The sequence below is a fragment of the Bacillus rossius genome (assembly GCF_032445375.1).
Source record: "Bacillus rossius redtenbacheri isolate Brsri chromosome 9 unlocalized genomic scaffold, Brsri_v3 Brsri_v3_scf9_2, whole genome shotgun sequence".
NCBI lineage: Eukaryota > Metazoa > Arthropoda > Insecta > Phasmatodea > Bacillidae > Bacillus > Bacillus rossius.
In genome coordinates this window covers 13,579,424-13,597,939 of record NW_026962013.1, presented here as the reverse complement: position 1 = coordinate 13,597,939, position 18,516 = coordinate 13,579,424, and the positions used below count along the sequence as shown (strand labels likewise).

Below are 18,516 nucleotides of genomic sequence, written 5' to 3'. Positions count from 1 at the left end.
GTGTAACAGTGGTATCAGCAAAGACTGTATACTAATTATACCGTGCTTGGATTGTAGGGAAATAAACCAATTTTTGAAGTGAAACTTCTTTGCTACAATTTTCTACTATTAAGAAAATTTCGATCGCATGAGGGGAATAGTTAGGTACGTGGTGAGGGAATGGTAGAAGAGAGTGCGTCAGCGGCAACGCCACTCCAACGCACGCACTAGCGGTCGAATGGGAAGACGACAAGAAGGGAGAGGAGGGAAAGGTACGTAGCGTAGCATGCTATATGCTGGTTGTAACGGCCGGAAGGGGAGAGGTAGATGTGACACAGCAGTGATGCTACAAATTTCTCGTAATGCTGCGTGTGTTTGCTTGTCTGCTCATTTTTCATAACGGCTAACGATATTTGCTACCATATTTATTTTATTTGAAGTATCCACAATTTATTTATTCATGTGAAAAAAAATTATAAATTTGTGCAATTAACTTTATAAGTATCATTCATTTTTATGTGAACAGTGTGATTTGAAAAGTCAAATGGACTTGTAGACTTGTGAGATAGACTTTATAAGTGTAATTTATGTTAAATTGGAGTTTTTTTTTGTTCTTTCATTTTATTCATCTGGAGATTGTGATTTAACATCATGCTTAAAAATAATAAAAAAATCAGAAGCAGGCAATAGGCATTATCAAAAGCAACGTGGGAATAAACAATCAAAAGAAGTGCCAAAAAGTGCCAGTGAATGAATGCGAGAGTACGTGACACGGAAAAATTGCATTTTTTCATTTGAGATCATAGCCGCATTCTTACTATTCTCAATTATTCTCTCTTGTTCAATTAAAAAGTACTAATAATTTATCTCTATCTATCCCTAATAAGCAAGAAGTTTCATTTCTGTCACATGTGGACTCCACACACACGTTTAATTTTTCCCTTTAAAAATTGATGCATACATTACAAAGCAAAAATTAATGCATGAATTATTTTTCATTGATTCTGCCCATCACTACTTACAAGTACCCTCACAATGCAGTGCAGTTAGTCATAGTGTGAGACAATGATCTCACCATAGCTACTATCAATGATTGGTGAGCTCACAATGTGTACTACCGTACTGGTTCATATCAGCAAGTTGCAGTAATTTTCACGAAACTTTGATAAACTACACAATTTAAGTAGTTTGAACTGCCGGGATGAGTGAAGCATCAGGCATGATATCAAAATCAGCCAATTTTCACCCAATCAATAACTTATAAAAAGGAAATATTTAACTGAAATATTCCAATTTTGGCAATTATTTGCGGAAATGTAAATTCCACGTAACTATACCAGCAGAGCATTAAGAAGGAAAATTCTCATGGCATCAAGCTGCAATAAACACCCATTTTTCCTTCACCATTTTGGGGTCTGCAGAACCTTGACATGCCACTTTTCAATATTATATTGGATGCATGTTTAAGAAAAATTTTTATTTAATTCACCAATTTTGGCTATTTATTTATTTATCTGTTACAGCAATACACTAAAATAACCGGAGTGTCACTGGTAAAATTTTGAACCCGCAGTTAGAATCGGAAACAGCTTCTAAGAGAATTGGGACACCCCTTGTTCAAGAACCGACAACGGGGAAAGTGTTTACTTATCCATACTTTTTAGAAATAACAGCATTACAACGTATCAAGGCTCCACTTCACCCACCACATTGCATTTCTTTAAAAAAAAAATTTATAATTACTATTATTCTAGGGCTTTTTCTGAAATTCTAACCCAATACCTCCCTTGCATTTTATGTTCTGTCAGAAATATTTTCCACACATAATCACTTAGTGTAATATAATAGGCGTAAAAAGTTGCACAAATGTTTGCAATTATATTACTTGAGCTACACTTTACACCCATTATATTACTCATAGTGAATATCTTGAAAATATTGGTGCCAGAATAATAATTGCACACAAGGTAAAGATTAGACATTCAGAAAGAGTTTTACATAAAAGTAATTACAATAAAATGAAAAAAAAAAATCATCACGGTGTTTGAACCAAGCTGTAAGCTGTAATATTTTGAAATACTGACTGTAGAAGTACAATTGTACGAATATTACCTACATAGTTGTGGAAAAAAACCGAAAACCATGTTCTGGTGAGCGACCTTGATACATTAAGTCAGCAAGAAGTTTTTGTATTGAATATTTTCCCGATCAATTACAAATAGCAGATAACATATAGATAACAACACATCTAGTACAAAAAAAGAATATGCAATGCTCATATTGAACTTCCATAATAATTGCAACAGAACAAAAACAATGACGTAATAATTAGTGATGTGTCGAATCCTAATTTAAGCAGGAAAACTTCTTTAAAGGATTTTATAACATTACATGTATACACCATGTGAAAAATCAATAAAACCTATTAGGTAGAAAAGTTTCCTTAGTGGGAATTTTTAAAAGTAAATTAAATTGCAATTAACTTAATAAAACCACTTGTTATTAAATTATTTCATCATTAAATAATTAAAAATTATTTTAAATTTTGTAATTTTATATTAAATTAATTTTTAAGTAATGATTTTTTATGAGCTGAAATGCAAATTTTATTGTACGTAGTTTTTTAAACTACACTTTAAAATGACAAAAAACTGCACTGCTTTTTGTAGATAAGTTAAAAATATGTAAATAGAAGCAATTTTAAATTGCACAATATTAATGTTATGATTATACACACTAAAATCTCCAACAAAGAAAACAATATATATTAATAAATTTTCTCAAAATTCTTTAACAATTTGATTTTTCAGTATTGCAATTATTAATCACTGTTGACTTAGCTTTTACATTTTAAGTGATATGCAATTCTTACTGGGCAAGAAAATGTAATGTAATTACTAACACATACATAGAATTATGAGTATATAGCACAATATTTTTTTTTACAAATTATAAGATACATATTAAATAACTTTGGTTCAGCACAAAATGAAACTGATGCTCAATAAGCCTTATGACTAGATCAAGATAAGACAGTAACAAAATATGATACAACTTAAATTTCAACCACAATATAACATTGCAACTTTTGGACATGCAAACTAAAGCTACCATGAAAACTGCATCAGTGTAAACAAGAAGAAATTAAAACACATTTTTAAGAATCATCTATACTCATCAACAGACAACTGACCATACACACCTTGCTATTCATAAAATATTAGATGAAAATGTCATAATCATAGTACCATTCACAGATCAACAAATAGTTTAATATGAATGCCTGAGTGGCACTCTGCAATGGACTATTGAGAGTTAGGGGAACGTATGAAGTAGGGGAAGAGCATACTTTGGTTTGATAACACAAGTCACTTAGCACACTGAGGTGTTGAACACAGATCGAGGGGAACATTTATTAAAAACTTCTTAAGATAACTGTAAGACACACACATTATGTAACAACACCACTCTGAGTCACATTTAGTGGTAAGGGAATGATAAATTATGAGAAAACTGATAATTCAGTGTACAACGTAATACTTCTGCAACTGGATCGTGATTTGTCTGAAATATCTTGCAAAAAAAAAAAACTTCAACAAATTAAAGCTCTCAACTAGAAATAGCATTCGCAAACTCACCTAGACAGTTTAATAAACCATAATAAACCACAGAACTTAAAAGGGCAAATTCATTTTACCTACAGCACAGTTAAAAATAACCTTCCGTTGCACTCACTTTACTGCACAAAGAGGCAGGGTTTTTTTTTGTTATTCAACAAACATTCTTCACTGCACACTTAAAGAAATAAAAGCCTACTTTTACAAAAATTATCACACATTCATTTACAACAAAAAAAAAAGGAGTAACAGATCAAGGCAATTGGTACTTGTTGAGTAAAGTTAATTCACTTAAATTAAAGAACTAACTTAAGTAACAATACAAATGGTGCTAGTTTGCAGAGTGACAGGGTACTAAGCTAGATAACATTTATAGTTACAGAAACTCACGTAGGGTGTTAAGTATTATAATACGTGAGAACTGACATTGATACTGGATACCAGAAGAGAGAAGGCATTACCGTTCACCACTCCAGTAGCAACGTCACCCAAAAACACTCGCGCCTCCATCACTCGCACACTGCATGTGTATGCATTGTGTCTCTCGCCCCAAGATCCCGGACTGTTGCAGCATCAAGCAGATCATACTTAAAATCGAACAGCACCAATAAAATAGATCTAAGTTCCATCTTTACTAAAAAAAAAAAACAAAGGTAAACCAAAAAAACCGAAATAACATTAGGTAGAATCCCTATGAGATTCATTCTCAAAACCATAAAATATGTGTGTCACACAACTGTAAAATCTTAAATGTCAACACATAATATGTATGATAAAATAACATACTCATTCGTAAAATTAGATTACATCTTGATTGGAATGGGTTTCAAACACCAAATGTTTTGTTATATATTTTGGGTATCCACTATATACACAGAACCTATTGAACATGAAGGACTATGTCACCACATAGCTAATACATATACATACAACTACCTACTAAGTGATAGGCAGCAGTAGACAGTACAGTAACAACATACCTGCAAGAGAGATTCTGGGTGTTTACAATACGACGGGAGCCGGTCAGAAATACACGGGCGGGTGGGAGGGGGCAGGGGGAGGAAATGAAGTTGGGGACACTCTAAGAAGGATGCAACACCTCTGCGATGGTTCAGGTGCTCCAAGCCATGACGACCTTCTTGAAGGGCACAAACATCGCCTTGCCTGGGTCACTGGAAAACATCAGTCAGCCAGATTATTTTCAGCAGCCACACTGCCACAACCATGCTTATTTCACTTTAAATACAGCAAATTTGCCATACCCCGACTCCAAGCATAGCCGCCATAAAGTTAGTTGTAAGGTTCCTGCCTTACTTGGGTAAACACACAGTGTGCATAGCTTCAGAATAACCTGCGTAATTTAAAAATTCTTTAAGACAGATATCCAAAAGATTTTTTTTTAAAAATAGGCATTCAAGTATATAGAGGTCAAAATGGTAGCCCAGTTTCCAGATTTTGTTTTCGAACTGTAGTTTTTTGAAAGTGAAAACAGCAAATAAATTAAATAATTAAAGTAGACTAGTGACCCTAATATCACTTTTAATCGTAAAAAAAAATTAATTTGCATTGAAAATATGACACAAAATTGCAAAAAAAAAAAAATGTTGATACGATTGCTACCAAACTTTACAGGATTACCCGCTGGGCTAATTTTAAGATTGCCCGAAATTTTCATCAAAATCGGTCCAGCCGTTATGGAGTCCATAGGGAACATACATACACACATCAATTTTTATATTTATAGAAGATTACCCCAGTAGTAGACATCAACATAGCAACCACAAGTGAGTGAATTTCTGCACTTGCATCTTTAAGATCTTCCTGATCACTTTCAATTTCTTCTGATGTCGAAGTACTAGGAGCATGAAAATGTTACAGGGACTAATTGCAATAAATATTTATAGAGCAGATGCTTGTTTCTATACTTCAACAATCACCTAAGCCTTCTTTTTCCGCCAAAAATGATCCTGAAGGCTTTGCTTTGTTCAGCATTTAAAAAAAAAGTCTCTAGTAAGTTATATTTATGATTTTAAAACACACCACGCTGTATACAAAGATTGTTTATAACCCAAGCCAACAATAGTGACTTGATGCTTATGGTACGGTGTGCAAGTGCCTAGATGTCTAGACGGAGTGGAGGTTGGGCGAGTCCGTGCCTGGAGTGGCGGAGTCAGGATAACCACAACAGGGTGTATATCTCTCATTGTCAATGTTAGCACTTCAAATTATAAAAATTATTCAGGTTATTTTACCCAAAAGGGTAATAAATCATGAAATCGTAATCTTGGAATTCTTTTTTTAATTCTAAAAGGTATTTTAAAACAACATAAAACTTTTTTTTCCCCCCTCAGCTCGGCGGTCGCCCGGCCCTTAAGCCGTCCCACATCAACAATGCATGGTTTCATGACAAATGAGGAAAAATTGAATCATCAAATGACAAATTTTTTGCACCATTTTCTACCATAATTTTTAAGTGACCTGGTATTTTTTTTTAATTTTCAGTTTCTTTTTCTAGTACCCGTTTTTTCTCCTTTATTTTCTTCCTTTCTTGATTGTTTTACAAAACCTGAATTAATTAATGAATAGTTATGAGGTAACCACCACCACCACCACAGTGATACTGCCCCACTGTGGATGGCAGAATTTCCCCATGTACGCCGAGCTGGTAAACAAGCGGGATCATAAGAAACGACGAGGGGTTGAGACAATGCCCGGGAACCTCGGCGAGAGGGTGGGGGCCGGAGAAGGCAGGGGGAGCTACGAGCAACGCACCAGTCGAAGAACCGCCGGCCCTGGAAGGAGCCGTCCGAGTCGCCGGAGTCCCGGGGCAGCTCCACCCCCACGTGGGGCTCCGCCCGGCCGGGCACGCCGCCCACGTACCGCACGCGCCCCATCATCACGCGCCCCTCGGCCGAGATCACCTTCACCATGTAGTCCAGCTTGAGGTCTCGCGGTATCTTCGGGAGGAACGGCCGGGCTGACCGCGGGGGCACCAGCTCTGGAACCACCCCACTTAGTTCCAGCACAAGCAAGGAACAGCCCTTCGTTTCCGTCCGTCACACTACCTCCCAACAGCACCGTGTAGCTAAAATACTACTTCATCCGTCAGTGCAGCCAATAGCCAGGGGTGCCCACAAGGGGGGAGGGGGGGGGGTAACGACGCAGATTGCATCATTAAAATTTCAGGGGGGGGTTAAAAGACGAGAAAAATGTATATATTATTTACATAAGTATAGCTTCTAATGTGAAAATACGTTACTGGTGCTTTGATAATTGAAAGGAATCTTGTAAATCAAATTGGCAACCCCGCACTTTCCTCAACAAAAGCAGTTTGGCATCTGTGGGTTCAGGCTGGAAATATTACCTGATATGACCAAAATTATTATTAGAAAATCAGTTTAAATTAATGCAAAATGTGATAAAATATAAAACTAAAAAAAAAGTATAATATTATAAAATCATTGAGTAAATCATTGAGAAAATGGCATAAAAAATTTCGGGGGGGGGGGGGGGGGGGGGGGGGGGGCTCATCATTAGGTTAGGGAGAGTGAGTCATAGTGTTTGGGGGGAGGGGAGGGGGGGCACCTCTGCAATAGCTCATGTTTTCTCGCTCAGATGTTTATCTTATACAGCAACTTGGCTCCAGTACACAACAAATTAGTAAATTCCCAAAAAAAAAAAAAAAAAAAAATTATGATAAAATTTAAATGTTTGGATGTGAGTATCAACCCAAAAGGTTCGTTTCACTCTTTTTTTTTTTTTTTTTTTTTTTAAAAAAAAGAGTTGCGAGGGCAAGTTGTCTGCTGGTTGTTTCAGCGAGATAATTTCCCGCGTTGTTCGTAATGTTCAGTGTCTAGTGATTATTAGGACAATGAATAACTTATGTATCATACTACAAATAATGACAACGATAGTATATTTATGTCTCATATTGTGAATTTATTTAATTACTACAGGTTATGTGGAGTGTATTCATATTGGCGATCATAAGTTAAAACACAATATTTTAATGAGTAAGGGGCATTTACAGCAAAAAAATGTCACCAATACATATGAAAGAAAAAAAAAACTGAAAGCAGGTCATTCATTTAGGTGCTACATTTTTTAACTTACAAACTAAGTTAAACCATTTTCTGAACTGTAGATATTAATTTTAAAAAAAATTACTTCAACATTGTTCCTTACCTCGTATCTGGTCTGGTTCTGAATGTTTGCGGGCCTGTCTTCGACGCCCAACCCGACTCCAATCTGTTCCAGTCAGAATGGAATCAATCGAACGTCGCAAATACTCCTCTGCTTCATCTATGAGGGAGTCGGTAGAGTTACCGCTGTCGAAATCAATGTCAGCCCTGAGATCGGGCAGCGACTGGCCGGGATGCGGCACACGGCGCAAGGAAGACTCTGCACACAGAGAATATTGCTCTCACTTGACCGCAGGAGTGTGGTCAACACAGAAACACACGCAACTTATCATAAAGTTGGTGACACACAAACCTGTAAGTAACAGACACAAAACTCAAAGAATAAAAAATAATATTACTAAAATATTTTACCAAATTTATTCATCCCACTGCTTAGAACCAGATCAGCTCACGAAGGATATACACAGTTTATTCTTTTCTTTATGTTTAATGACTGATGAAAACAGATTGGTTTTCAACTACCCAGGAATTTGTGACTAAAATACAGATGGGTATTAAAATATTAAAGGAACATACTAATTTACAATTACTGGTACTGTTTTATAACCAAGAATATGGCTATTTCCCTGTGTTTTTCAAGTTTTGAAGACACCTTTCAATTCCATAAGTTTTCTCAGTTTTCCCTGTCTGAAAGAATCACATACGTAAACTGCAATAAAAAACAGAGTTGTGTGTTAATACACCATTTAAGCCCTAAGTGAATAACTCAAGTGACTAAATTTTGAAATCTTTATCATCCAAAATACAACTGATTTCTTTTTGTCTGCAGTTTGAAAGGAAATATTTGGACTAAATGGATTGTAAAAATTTAATATTATTTCTATTAATAATGCATTTGTTGGAACCAAATCTTTACCCTACACATTGTAGTATTTACTTAAAACACAAATTTCTGGTCATTGCGATTTTTGTTCAGAGTATATACACACACCCCAAATAGATTACCAACTATTTAATTAAAATATGCAGGCTGTACCACAATCAATATGACTTAATTTTGGTTAAGCAGAATTAAGAAATTTCATAACATCGCGAAAGTGGTTCAAGTATCAAGAGAACCTGAGTCCCTATATAGTACCAAGTTTTACCCTTGGAAGTTTACAACAGTCTCCTGAAATGCAAACTACAAATAACAAGTTTTTATGCAGATCCTACAAAGCTGAATTGAGATGATCACACAGAAACATTAGTAAACTCAATTTGACTCAGGTCAGACTACTGTGCCCTTTTAACACGGCTGTCACAAGTTTTTCGCTGGACCATACGATGCAAGAACATAACACAACAATGCATGGATGGCCAGCCTTCCAATAGTGAGTGGCAGCTAAATATTTTTTTTTGGATCCAGCAGACTAGTTCTTATCTTAGAAGAGTATAGACTTTTTACTATCAGCAACCACCCACCACCAACCTCCATTCCCGCTTATTTTACTTTTTTTTTGTAATAGAGCATTATTAAAAGAAGCATGCTTTTTAAACAATCTGCTTTTTAAAGCATAACATAATAATAGATAACCACTCCTATTCTGTCAATGCATGCTTGTGTTGCGATCAATACAGAAATATAAACACTAGCAGATTGTGTTCCGTGAGTATTTTTACTTGTAGTGATTCCTGACCCACTTTGGGGCACAGTGAAGTAGATCCCTGCTAGACTATGGGGTAAATACAGGGCCGGTGCAAGGTAAATTGGCGCCCTGGACGAAAAACCTTAATGCCACCCTTCCTCCCCCCCCCCGCCGTGGCAGGACACCCCAAAAAAAATTTCCTTGCCTCAAAATACATCACGTAAGCCTAAGATTTTGTCAACAATCAAATGTAAGCAGGCTTGTGTATTTTTTACTTTTTTACTTATTACAAATCATAAACAGGTCACCGTGGACTTTAAATAATTACTTACATCAATATAAGAATTCCAAACTGTTACAAAAATCCATTTTCATCTAGTTTCAATAATCATTAAACATATTATATCAGCTGTTATGTGTCGTGCTGCGCCGCCCCCAGCTACTTGGCGCCCTGGGCGGTTGCCTAGTTCGCCTGCATGGACGCGCCGGCCCTGGGTAAATACTAGCCATATCAGTTTTCCATGAGATGTACCTATGCAAGTTGATTTTACCATGCAACTGTTCAATTTGTTGTCAATAAGGCTGCTTATTGACTCATTTTGATTTTTTCATGATCATTTTTATTTAAGGGCTATTTCTAAAATTTGAATTTGATACCTCTTTTGCATATTTATTTAGTGTAATATCATGGCTGTAAAAATGTACGCAAGTGATGATTACAAAGACTTGTACGTCTTTTTACACCAATAATATTAGGCTACTATAAGTGAGGAATCTAATTAAAATGTTATAAATAGCCCTTAATTTAAAGTAATAATGAAAAAAATTGACTTGGTGCAAGACCAAGCCTTCAGTTATATCTGAAAAACATTGAAATACAACTTTTAAACTTTTTTTTAATTTATATTTATAAATCTCTGAAGTTATTTAGAGCGGGTTTAGTCAAACATAAAATTGCAAAGTTTTTTTTCTGTTCAGGTCTACTGCAGGAACAGTAGGAACAGTAGGAACGTAGTTACCAACCTTCAAATGTGACTTTGTTGCGAGATCTGCTCTTTGACGGCTGCAGCTTGCCGCTGCGGAGAGACGAGGAGCTGAACTGCAGCTCTCGCCCGCTGGCGCACGAGTACAAGTTGACGTCGGAGCACGGTGTCTGCGCGAACTGCATGCTGCGCGAGCGCCGGCCGTGGGTGGGCGACGAGGGCACGGAGCCCCAGGCGGGCTTCTGCGACAGCGTGCTGCTCTGGTAGCTGTCGTAGGACGGCCTCCACGAGTGCCTCCTGCGAGGGTCCAGAGCCTCGTAGCTCAGCGGGCCGGACATGGACGACAGCGAGCCCTGGTAGCGGTGGTACAGCTGGCTGCCCCCGTACTGGGTGCAGCTGCACGGAGACCACGGGTCCTTGCCGTAGTCCCTCGAATGGGCGTAGCTCGGCGACATCACCTCGCCGTTCTTCATGTACGAGAACGCCCTGGGGTAGTTGCGGCACAGCCCCATGTTGGCGGGCTGGATGCTCTGCTCCGTGTCTTCTTGGCACAGGTGGTCTGCACTGCGTGACAGCTCCGGCACCATGCTCGTGAAGTTGATATCCGACAGCAATGTCCTACGAGCCTCTTGGGTCTTCTCGGAGAGTCGTAATGAATATTTTGGGTGAACCATTTGCTGTATCGGCATGGCAAACTTGGAAGGTAGAGTTGTGAAGTTATGCGAGACTTTATGGGCCAAATAGCTTTCTGATTTCCACTGCGACGGCAGCGCGGTAATGTCCGTCTGAGCTTCCGACTCTCTCTTCACTGCATTTTTCTCGATCAGAATGGGTCTTACCGCAGACTTTGTTAACTCTAGCCTGCCATTCCTTTGACTTTGGGGACCTCCCGATGAAGCGGCAAACTTCACTGCAAATGGCCGAGGACTCAAGGGTGAGGGGCCGATCGAAACCTTGTTTGCCAACGGTTCTCTGGGGAGAACTGTGTGGTACATAAGAGGGTTGGGCAATGTGTTTCTCCGAGACAATGGTATAGTAACATCTATATCATCCACAACACCACACTTTGAGATATCAGTTTCCACGAGCACAGACTGTGTCCAGATCTTGGTGAGGTTAGATGGAGGTACTTCCTTCTCATCAACCCCATCTTTTGGAAACACTTCATCATCATCTTCCTCTTCTGCTACCTCATTAACATTTTCCACCCTGGGGTGCTTATACAGAGTTGCGTTGCCACTTGGGTGCCACACCTCGGTCTCTGTGATGGATACCAGATCTTCCTGCAAAACACCCAACTCTTTTGTCTCTTCAGTTGTGAATATAAGCTCAATATCATCCAGTTCCTCAGATTCGTTATCAGAGTCCCCTGCCGTCTTAGCCACTTGCTGTGGCCCACCATCCTGCTGACTTGTTTCACTGCCCACAGAATGGTCGCCATCTTCTGACCTGATGCTTGACTCTCTGTGTTCCAGTTTCTCTGTGCAAATCTTATTTTCTCCGCCTCCTTCATCTTCTTTTTCTTCTAGAGTACTGCGTTGCAATTGGTTAACTTCATTAGCATCTTCTTTTGCAGAAACTTCTTGCACGTTTGAAACTGTCAAATCTTCAGCAGTTTTCACTGCTGGTCTCGCACTATCCTTCACATTATCATTGTTACCAACCTTTAACTCATCTGGTACAGTTTTAGACTGATCCATGTGTTTTGTGTTGCTTTCAATAGGTAACAAGTTTGGTTTCAGTAGTATGTCAGTTAAAGAATCAACATACTCTGCAACTTTGCCATTGGCTAGTACTCTCGATCGCAAAATGTGATTTTCAAGAGATAGTTTTTCTATTGTGTCTCGATAGATGGATGTGTCTACTTGTGACTGAACTTTGGAACGTAACTCTTGCAATTCAGCACGAGACTTGTCAAGTGCTGCACGCAATGAGACAACTGTTTGATGCAACGCTCTTACAGCATCCAGGTTGTGTGTATCAGAGTCTGAGGGCGCGGGGAAACGCCCTCTTTTGCCAGTGTCCATTTGGGGGCTTCACAGATCATTTCGAGATGGTTAGTATAAGATCTAGAAATAAATTACACCTACTAATTTTTTTCAGTAAGTTTTAATACTAGCTTTAATATTTCTTCTTCACATAAGATACACATTGATACTTAAACAAGTACCATCCTGTAAATTACCTGAAAAAACAAAAGCGAAAGTGACAGGTAACATCCATATTGTACTGTAAATATATTTCTTTATTTTCAAAATAAAAATTTGTATGATATACAAATTGCACAGGGGCATATCAAAAAAATGCAAACAAAAATTTAAAAATGCATTTTTATAGCCTTAAATTTTTCCATATACTATGTAAAATGGCACTGTGATATTTCTATTATTTTATTAGCTACAGCATAACTATATTATTGTAGCATGTTCACACAACAATATGATTTTCGCCATGTTGGAATTCTTGGAACAAGATGTTTGCATATCATTTGAAATTTGAAAGTGCATTTTATTTTTAGTTCTTAACTTTTTTTTCTTAGTCATTCTATAAAATGCAAATGCAATACTGTACGAAGTTGACCTGTAGTTTCATGTTTAATCAGACTGCTAAATATTTTCTATAAACTAATAGCCTAATTATTGTACTGATGTTTACTAGTTGTAAGCTGTTATGCCAACTGTAGGAGAAATTGTGCCACAGATAGGTATCTGAGAAACTACGCTAATCATTGTTATACCTACAATCTTAAATTTTTTTAAAATTATTTTATTTACCTCAATTTATTTTACACAATACTTTGATATTGTGAAAAAAAAGTTAACATTTTGAGTGGGATACATAGTCTACATTTTGAACTGTTCAATTTTCGGTTTGTTTTTATAGTATATATATATTTTTATAATGTAAAAATAGTGACTTATAATTAATTGTGTTGTGCTTTATAATAGCATAGCCAAGACTGTTTTTCTTGAGAGATATAGCTGATCCTGTGGTTCTCCACAGATATTTAGGAATATAGCGTAGCTGAAGTTGTTTTTAAAAAGACACGGATTATAATGTCAGTACATTACTTCTTGGGGCAAAATGGATTTCCACCCTAACTGGTTTTCTATTTTCTATATTGTTCTATATTCATTTGTAATGTAAAACAAGTAAGGGTGGAAAACAGTCTTGCTGCAGTAATAGCATACAGATATAATTCCCTATCTTATTTAAATCAGCCTCAAATACACTATGTATATTCCTAAGGCTCTCTGAACAACCACACAATCAAGTTGCAGCTAATATCAAGTAAACAGTAGGGCAGCTACAACAGGATCAGGGATATCTCTCGAGGGAAACAGTCTCACTTATACTATTAAAGGACAACAAAAATTTATGTCAATATATTTACATTACAGGTAATGTATACAATAATTTTATACAAACCATACACCAATACACGGGATTGAATTGTTGTAACTGGCCTAACCTTGAAAACTGTAATTAATGATAAAACTACTTGGACTATCACAATACCATTTTAGGAAGAAGGTAAGGATATAAAAAATTGATTTTCATGTTTGCTTTTTTTTTTTTCAATGCTCTCAATATTTATCAACTGTATCAATACAATTTAACCTATTTATAAGAGAGGTTTCTTAACAATGAATTCATATAAAAATACTAAGTTTTAACTAATGTAGCATTGCAGCTTCAGTTCAGAATCAACCATCGGTTAAAGCCCAATTGTGAACGTAATAATCAATTCAATTCAACTCTTTTTTAACAGTAGTTCCCTCATCTTAATGAACTGACCTGAGCTATAAACAAATTAAAACATGCTAATTACATTAAATCAACTAAAATTAAAATTAATCACTTTTAAATTAAATGCGCAGTAACAATTTATAAGATGAACTAAATTAATAACTAAAAACTTTAAATTCGATTTAATTACCTGCCACTGCATATACGTCAGATAACATTACCACATTCCTGACGTGTTTACCGACATCATTTTAACATTTATTTTCAAAAAAATTACATTCCTAACCTTTTCCGTAGTCGTCTGTCAAAGTTTACTCAAATAATCCTAATTTCACAGCTGCCCTGCTTTAAAAAAAATTACTAACTACATTCAGCAAATGTTGGTCAACAGTCCGCAGCAATTACCAAAAAAAAAACTGGAAATAGGAGAAAGGAAGAGCAAAACATTACAGAAACAAGAAGCCGTCGGAGCTTACCAATTCGGCCAATACTCTATGATTCATAGAATTCTGTGTACTAGTCACTAGGTGCTATGTGTTATGTGGCATAGAACTAGCGCCAACGGCCATAGGTCAATTTTTCTTTATTCTAACCTCTTTATTATAGCATTATCAATCAAATATTTGCATTCTAATTTTTACACCCATACCCCTTACCCGGGACTCGAACCTATCTTGACTCTGTCGGAAAAATTCCGCTAGTTTCATGACGATAGACAACCAAATGTCTATTTTTGAACCTGATATAGAGCCTATCGGGATCAACATTGACGGGTTGACGAAAAGTCTCTATGTAAGTGTGGCAACATTTCTTTCTGTGTTGACATCACTGGTAGATGGACAATCAGAATTTGGGAAGGACCATTTCACATGAAAGTACTTATGTTAATTTTTTTCATTATGTTCAGCTCTATTCTCTAGTTGATGGATGTGGAAGTTATATGTATAAATACATAATAAATAATTTCTTGGGGGGGTGCAGAGGAGAGCAGCTAGATGGGTGAAGGGCAAGTGGAGGAGAACGGTCAGAGAAGGGAAGGGGGAGTGCAGTATCACAGAGATGATGATAGGAATGAGATAGGAGAGCTTAAAGGATAGAAGACAGAAGGAGAGATTGGTCAAGATGTACCAGGTGCTGAGTGGAGTGGGAGGATGGGGAGAGCTGGGGGGAAATGTCAAAATTGGAATGCCTAGAAGTAGGAAGGAAAATACTAGGAAGGTTTTCAAAGAGAGGAGGAGAACAGAAAGGGGAAAAAATGCGATGGTCGTGAGGACAGTAGGGGAATGGAATAGGCTGGAGGAGGAGTGTGTGTCGGCTGGGAGTGTGGACCAGTTCAGAAGGAGAGTGAGGGGAAAGTAGGGAGAATGCTTGCCACCGGGCACTTTGTACCCAATTGCAGCTATATATTATATTAAATTAAATTAAATTACTTTAATTGTAAAGTTTCGCACGAGAAATGGAAAATTCTTTAACTTATATATAAAAAAAAAAATGTTTTAAGCAAGGAAAATTACTATTGTGTAATGCAAATGCCAACTTTATTTATTTTTAGAAAAGGTACTAGGAAAAAACACGAATATTTATGAGAATATTTACATTCGTGCGTTTTTTTACTATTAAAAAATTCATATCACATAAAAATACACCTTTTTTTTATTTTATAGTTTCTGCTTAATTGGCTCCAAATCGTATCATATTTTTGTGTATACTTTGAGGTGAAAATAAATTTTATGCAGCATAGGCGTACCCAGGAATTTTTTTCGGGGGGTGTTCTTCCAGATTTTAAAGAAAAACTGCATAAACACCGAAAATTAATTATTTCTTGAGTAAATAAATAGAATAATAGTCTGAAATTTCATTTTTTCACATGGGCTATTGTTGATATGTAATTTGTATGTAATTTTTCTTTCAATTAACTTAAGTTCACATTACAATATTAAAATACCTACAAAAAACCCCAAAAAGATTATACACACACACACACACACACACACACAGATATATATATATATATATATATATATATATATATATATATATATATATATATATATATATATATATATATAATTAGTTAACTTAACGAATTTACGTACGCACTTTACAAAATTATTCCTAATAAGTTGACGGCATTACAATAGAATAATTGCTGTATAGTTTGATTGTAAGGGTGTTAGCAACTAAGGCCGGAATTATTACAATAGCCCGTCCATCCGTCATCCGTCTGTCAATTACGTGACCTGTACCCAATAAGATGGGCTGAAAAATGTCATCCACTCGTCCGTCTAAAGCTTGGTAACTTTATACTTTTGACGGGTGAACGGATTAAACTATAACCTCCTAATGTCTTCTAGGTGTTTGCATATAAAATATTATATTAAATGTATTAAAGTTTGTTTAATTGTTTAGCTGAATCCAAAATCATTTCTTAGCTAACGTTTAGACACATTTCGAAAGCTCTTTTTTGAAACAAAAATGGTCTAAGTCACGGAAGTATTATAATAACGTATGATAACTCTGGAAATGTGAAAATACATACCAAAAAAACACTCTGAGTTTAATGAGTTTCAAGTACTTACTTTACATAATTGTTTAAGTAATATAATTACATATGATAATTTTTCCCCCCAAATTGTTAAGTTTTCTCAACAGTTGTCAGCATTGACATGGAGAAATATTATGACGGACGAACGGAGTGTTGTAAATTGCCAGCCGACCTCCGTAGCGTAGTCGGATGCACACCAGCTTATGGTGGGAGAGGTTCTGGGTTCGAGTCCCGGGTAAGGCATGGGAGTAAAACTGAGACTTATTCAAAATATACACTTGTGATAAAAGATGATGAAAAAGAATAATGAAATTGATATTTCTGGCTAAACGGATACCGCTCAAGGCCAAAATCCAAGCAGTGAAGTGAAGTTAAGTTGTATATCGCTTGGAGGCTGACGGACGGATGCGACGGGCTGTTCTATTTCAGGCTTGACAATTCAAGTCTAGCAAAACAGAATTAAAACTTTATATATAAAAATCTCGTGTCACGATGTTTGTCCGGGCTAATTTCCGAAACTACTGCATTGATTTTAATGAAATTTCGCACAAATATTTGTAACTTTGTCCAACTTTATATATAGGCTACATTTTATTTCGATTAATGGCAGCGTTTTCCGAAAATCAGCTCCCAAGGGTGGTTAAGCACTGGCAACAGTGGGTACTCCATCTCCATGACAACGGGATTTTACATTGTTTATGCCCAACTCCCAAAGGGAGTTTTGGGGGTGTAAAATATCAAAATTCCAGTTTTTGGTAGAAAATCACCATGGCAATGGCTGTTGCTTTGTTGATGCTTCATTCGTCTCTTTGGCAACAACTAATTTACTGTTAGTGCAGTCCTCATCACCGTTGAAATTTTACGGGGACTTTAAATATCAAAAATTGCCATTTTTTTTCAATTTTATATCCTACAGACTTGAACTTGACAGTAATGTTCCTCATGTTATGCAGGATGACGTTTTCCGAAAATCAACTCCGAAGGGTGGTTAAGCCCGGGCAACAGTGGGACAGCGGGATTTTGCATTGTTTATGCCTTCTGCATCTCCATGGCAATGAGCATTGCTTTGATTTTTTTTCCATTCGAGGTGCGGCAGTGGCGTACCCACAAGGAGGGGCATGTATAATGAGCGGCGCAAGTGTTCTGCCTGTAGACTGCCGTAGCGAAGTACGGGTACATCAGTTGTACATTGCGTGCTCGAGAATCGGGAAACCATCGGAGCTACTAGTTTTCTCTCCGGTACATTACAAAGCATTGTAATAAATTTGTGTCTAAATTAAATGCATTTTATTTCATTTATTATTACTGTAAATGGGATATTTAGTCTAATTTTTTCCCCATTAGTATAGCTGTGCGAAGCTGGGTCGGGCAGCTAGTATATTATAAATATATATATTAAATTATATTGTTCTATTACAATATTTGCTAAAAATACCTACACATTAAGTTGAGGCCATTAAGCTACTGACTCAAACATACCTTCACACCACGTTGCACTCAACGAGGTCCCTTTCATCTGAGGCGAGAAATTTACATTTCAACTTTTCAATGTTTGTAACAGTCGTTTAAAATTACGCACCTTGCGATAATCAAACTTTTTTCTTCGTGTTATATGTAAGGATGTACAGTATTTAAATGAAAGTACCTGACTTGTCAAAACGACCAAAAAACGTCCCATCCCCCCCCCCTTTTAAGAGTTTTATAGTTTTGGATGGAATTAGGTCGCAATCACTACTGTGATTCTACTAAGAAAATTCTACTAAGGAAATCTAAAACATAATCAAAGTAGAGTTGAACTGATTATTCAATAGACCAATCATCGCGATTTGAGAATTTAGACTGACCTATCATGAACCAACCACTGCAATTCAA

At 36.7% G+C, this 18,516-nt stretch overlaps 1 protein-coding gene across 3 annotated transcripts; it reads right to left on the bottom strand.

The window, feature by feature from the left end:
• Window positions 1-2,722: 2,722 nt before the first annotated feature.
• On the bottom strand, window positions 2,723-14,536 carry LOC134543304 (uncharacterized). Of its 3 annotated transcripts, none has more exons than XM_063388229.1 (5): window positions 14,290-14,536; window positions 10,390-12,534; window positions 7,782-7,997; window positions 6,369-6,594; window positions 2,723-4,768 (listed from the first exon to the last, which is right to left on the bottom strand). In XM_063388229.1, exons 2-5 carry the CDS (start codon window positions 12,374-12,376, stop codon window positions 4,708-4,710), a joined length of 2,490 nt encoding a protein of 829 aa, XP_063244299.1. In that variant the 5' UTR covers window positions 12,377-12,534; window positions 14,290-14,536; the 3' UTR covers window positions 2,723-4,707. The 3 variants fall into 3 exon arrangements, with proteins under 3 accessions (XP_063244299.1, XP_063244300.1, XP_063244301.1); XM_063388230.1 differs by having other exon boundaries at window positions 14,386-14,536; XM_063388231.1 differs by lacking the exon at window positions 2,723-4,768 and having other exon boundaries at window positions 5,374-6,594; window positions 14,386-14,536.
• Window positions 14,537-18,516: the final 3,980 nt, after the last annotated feature.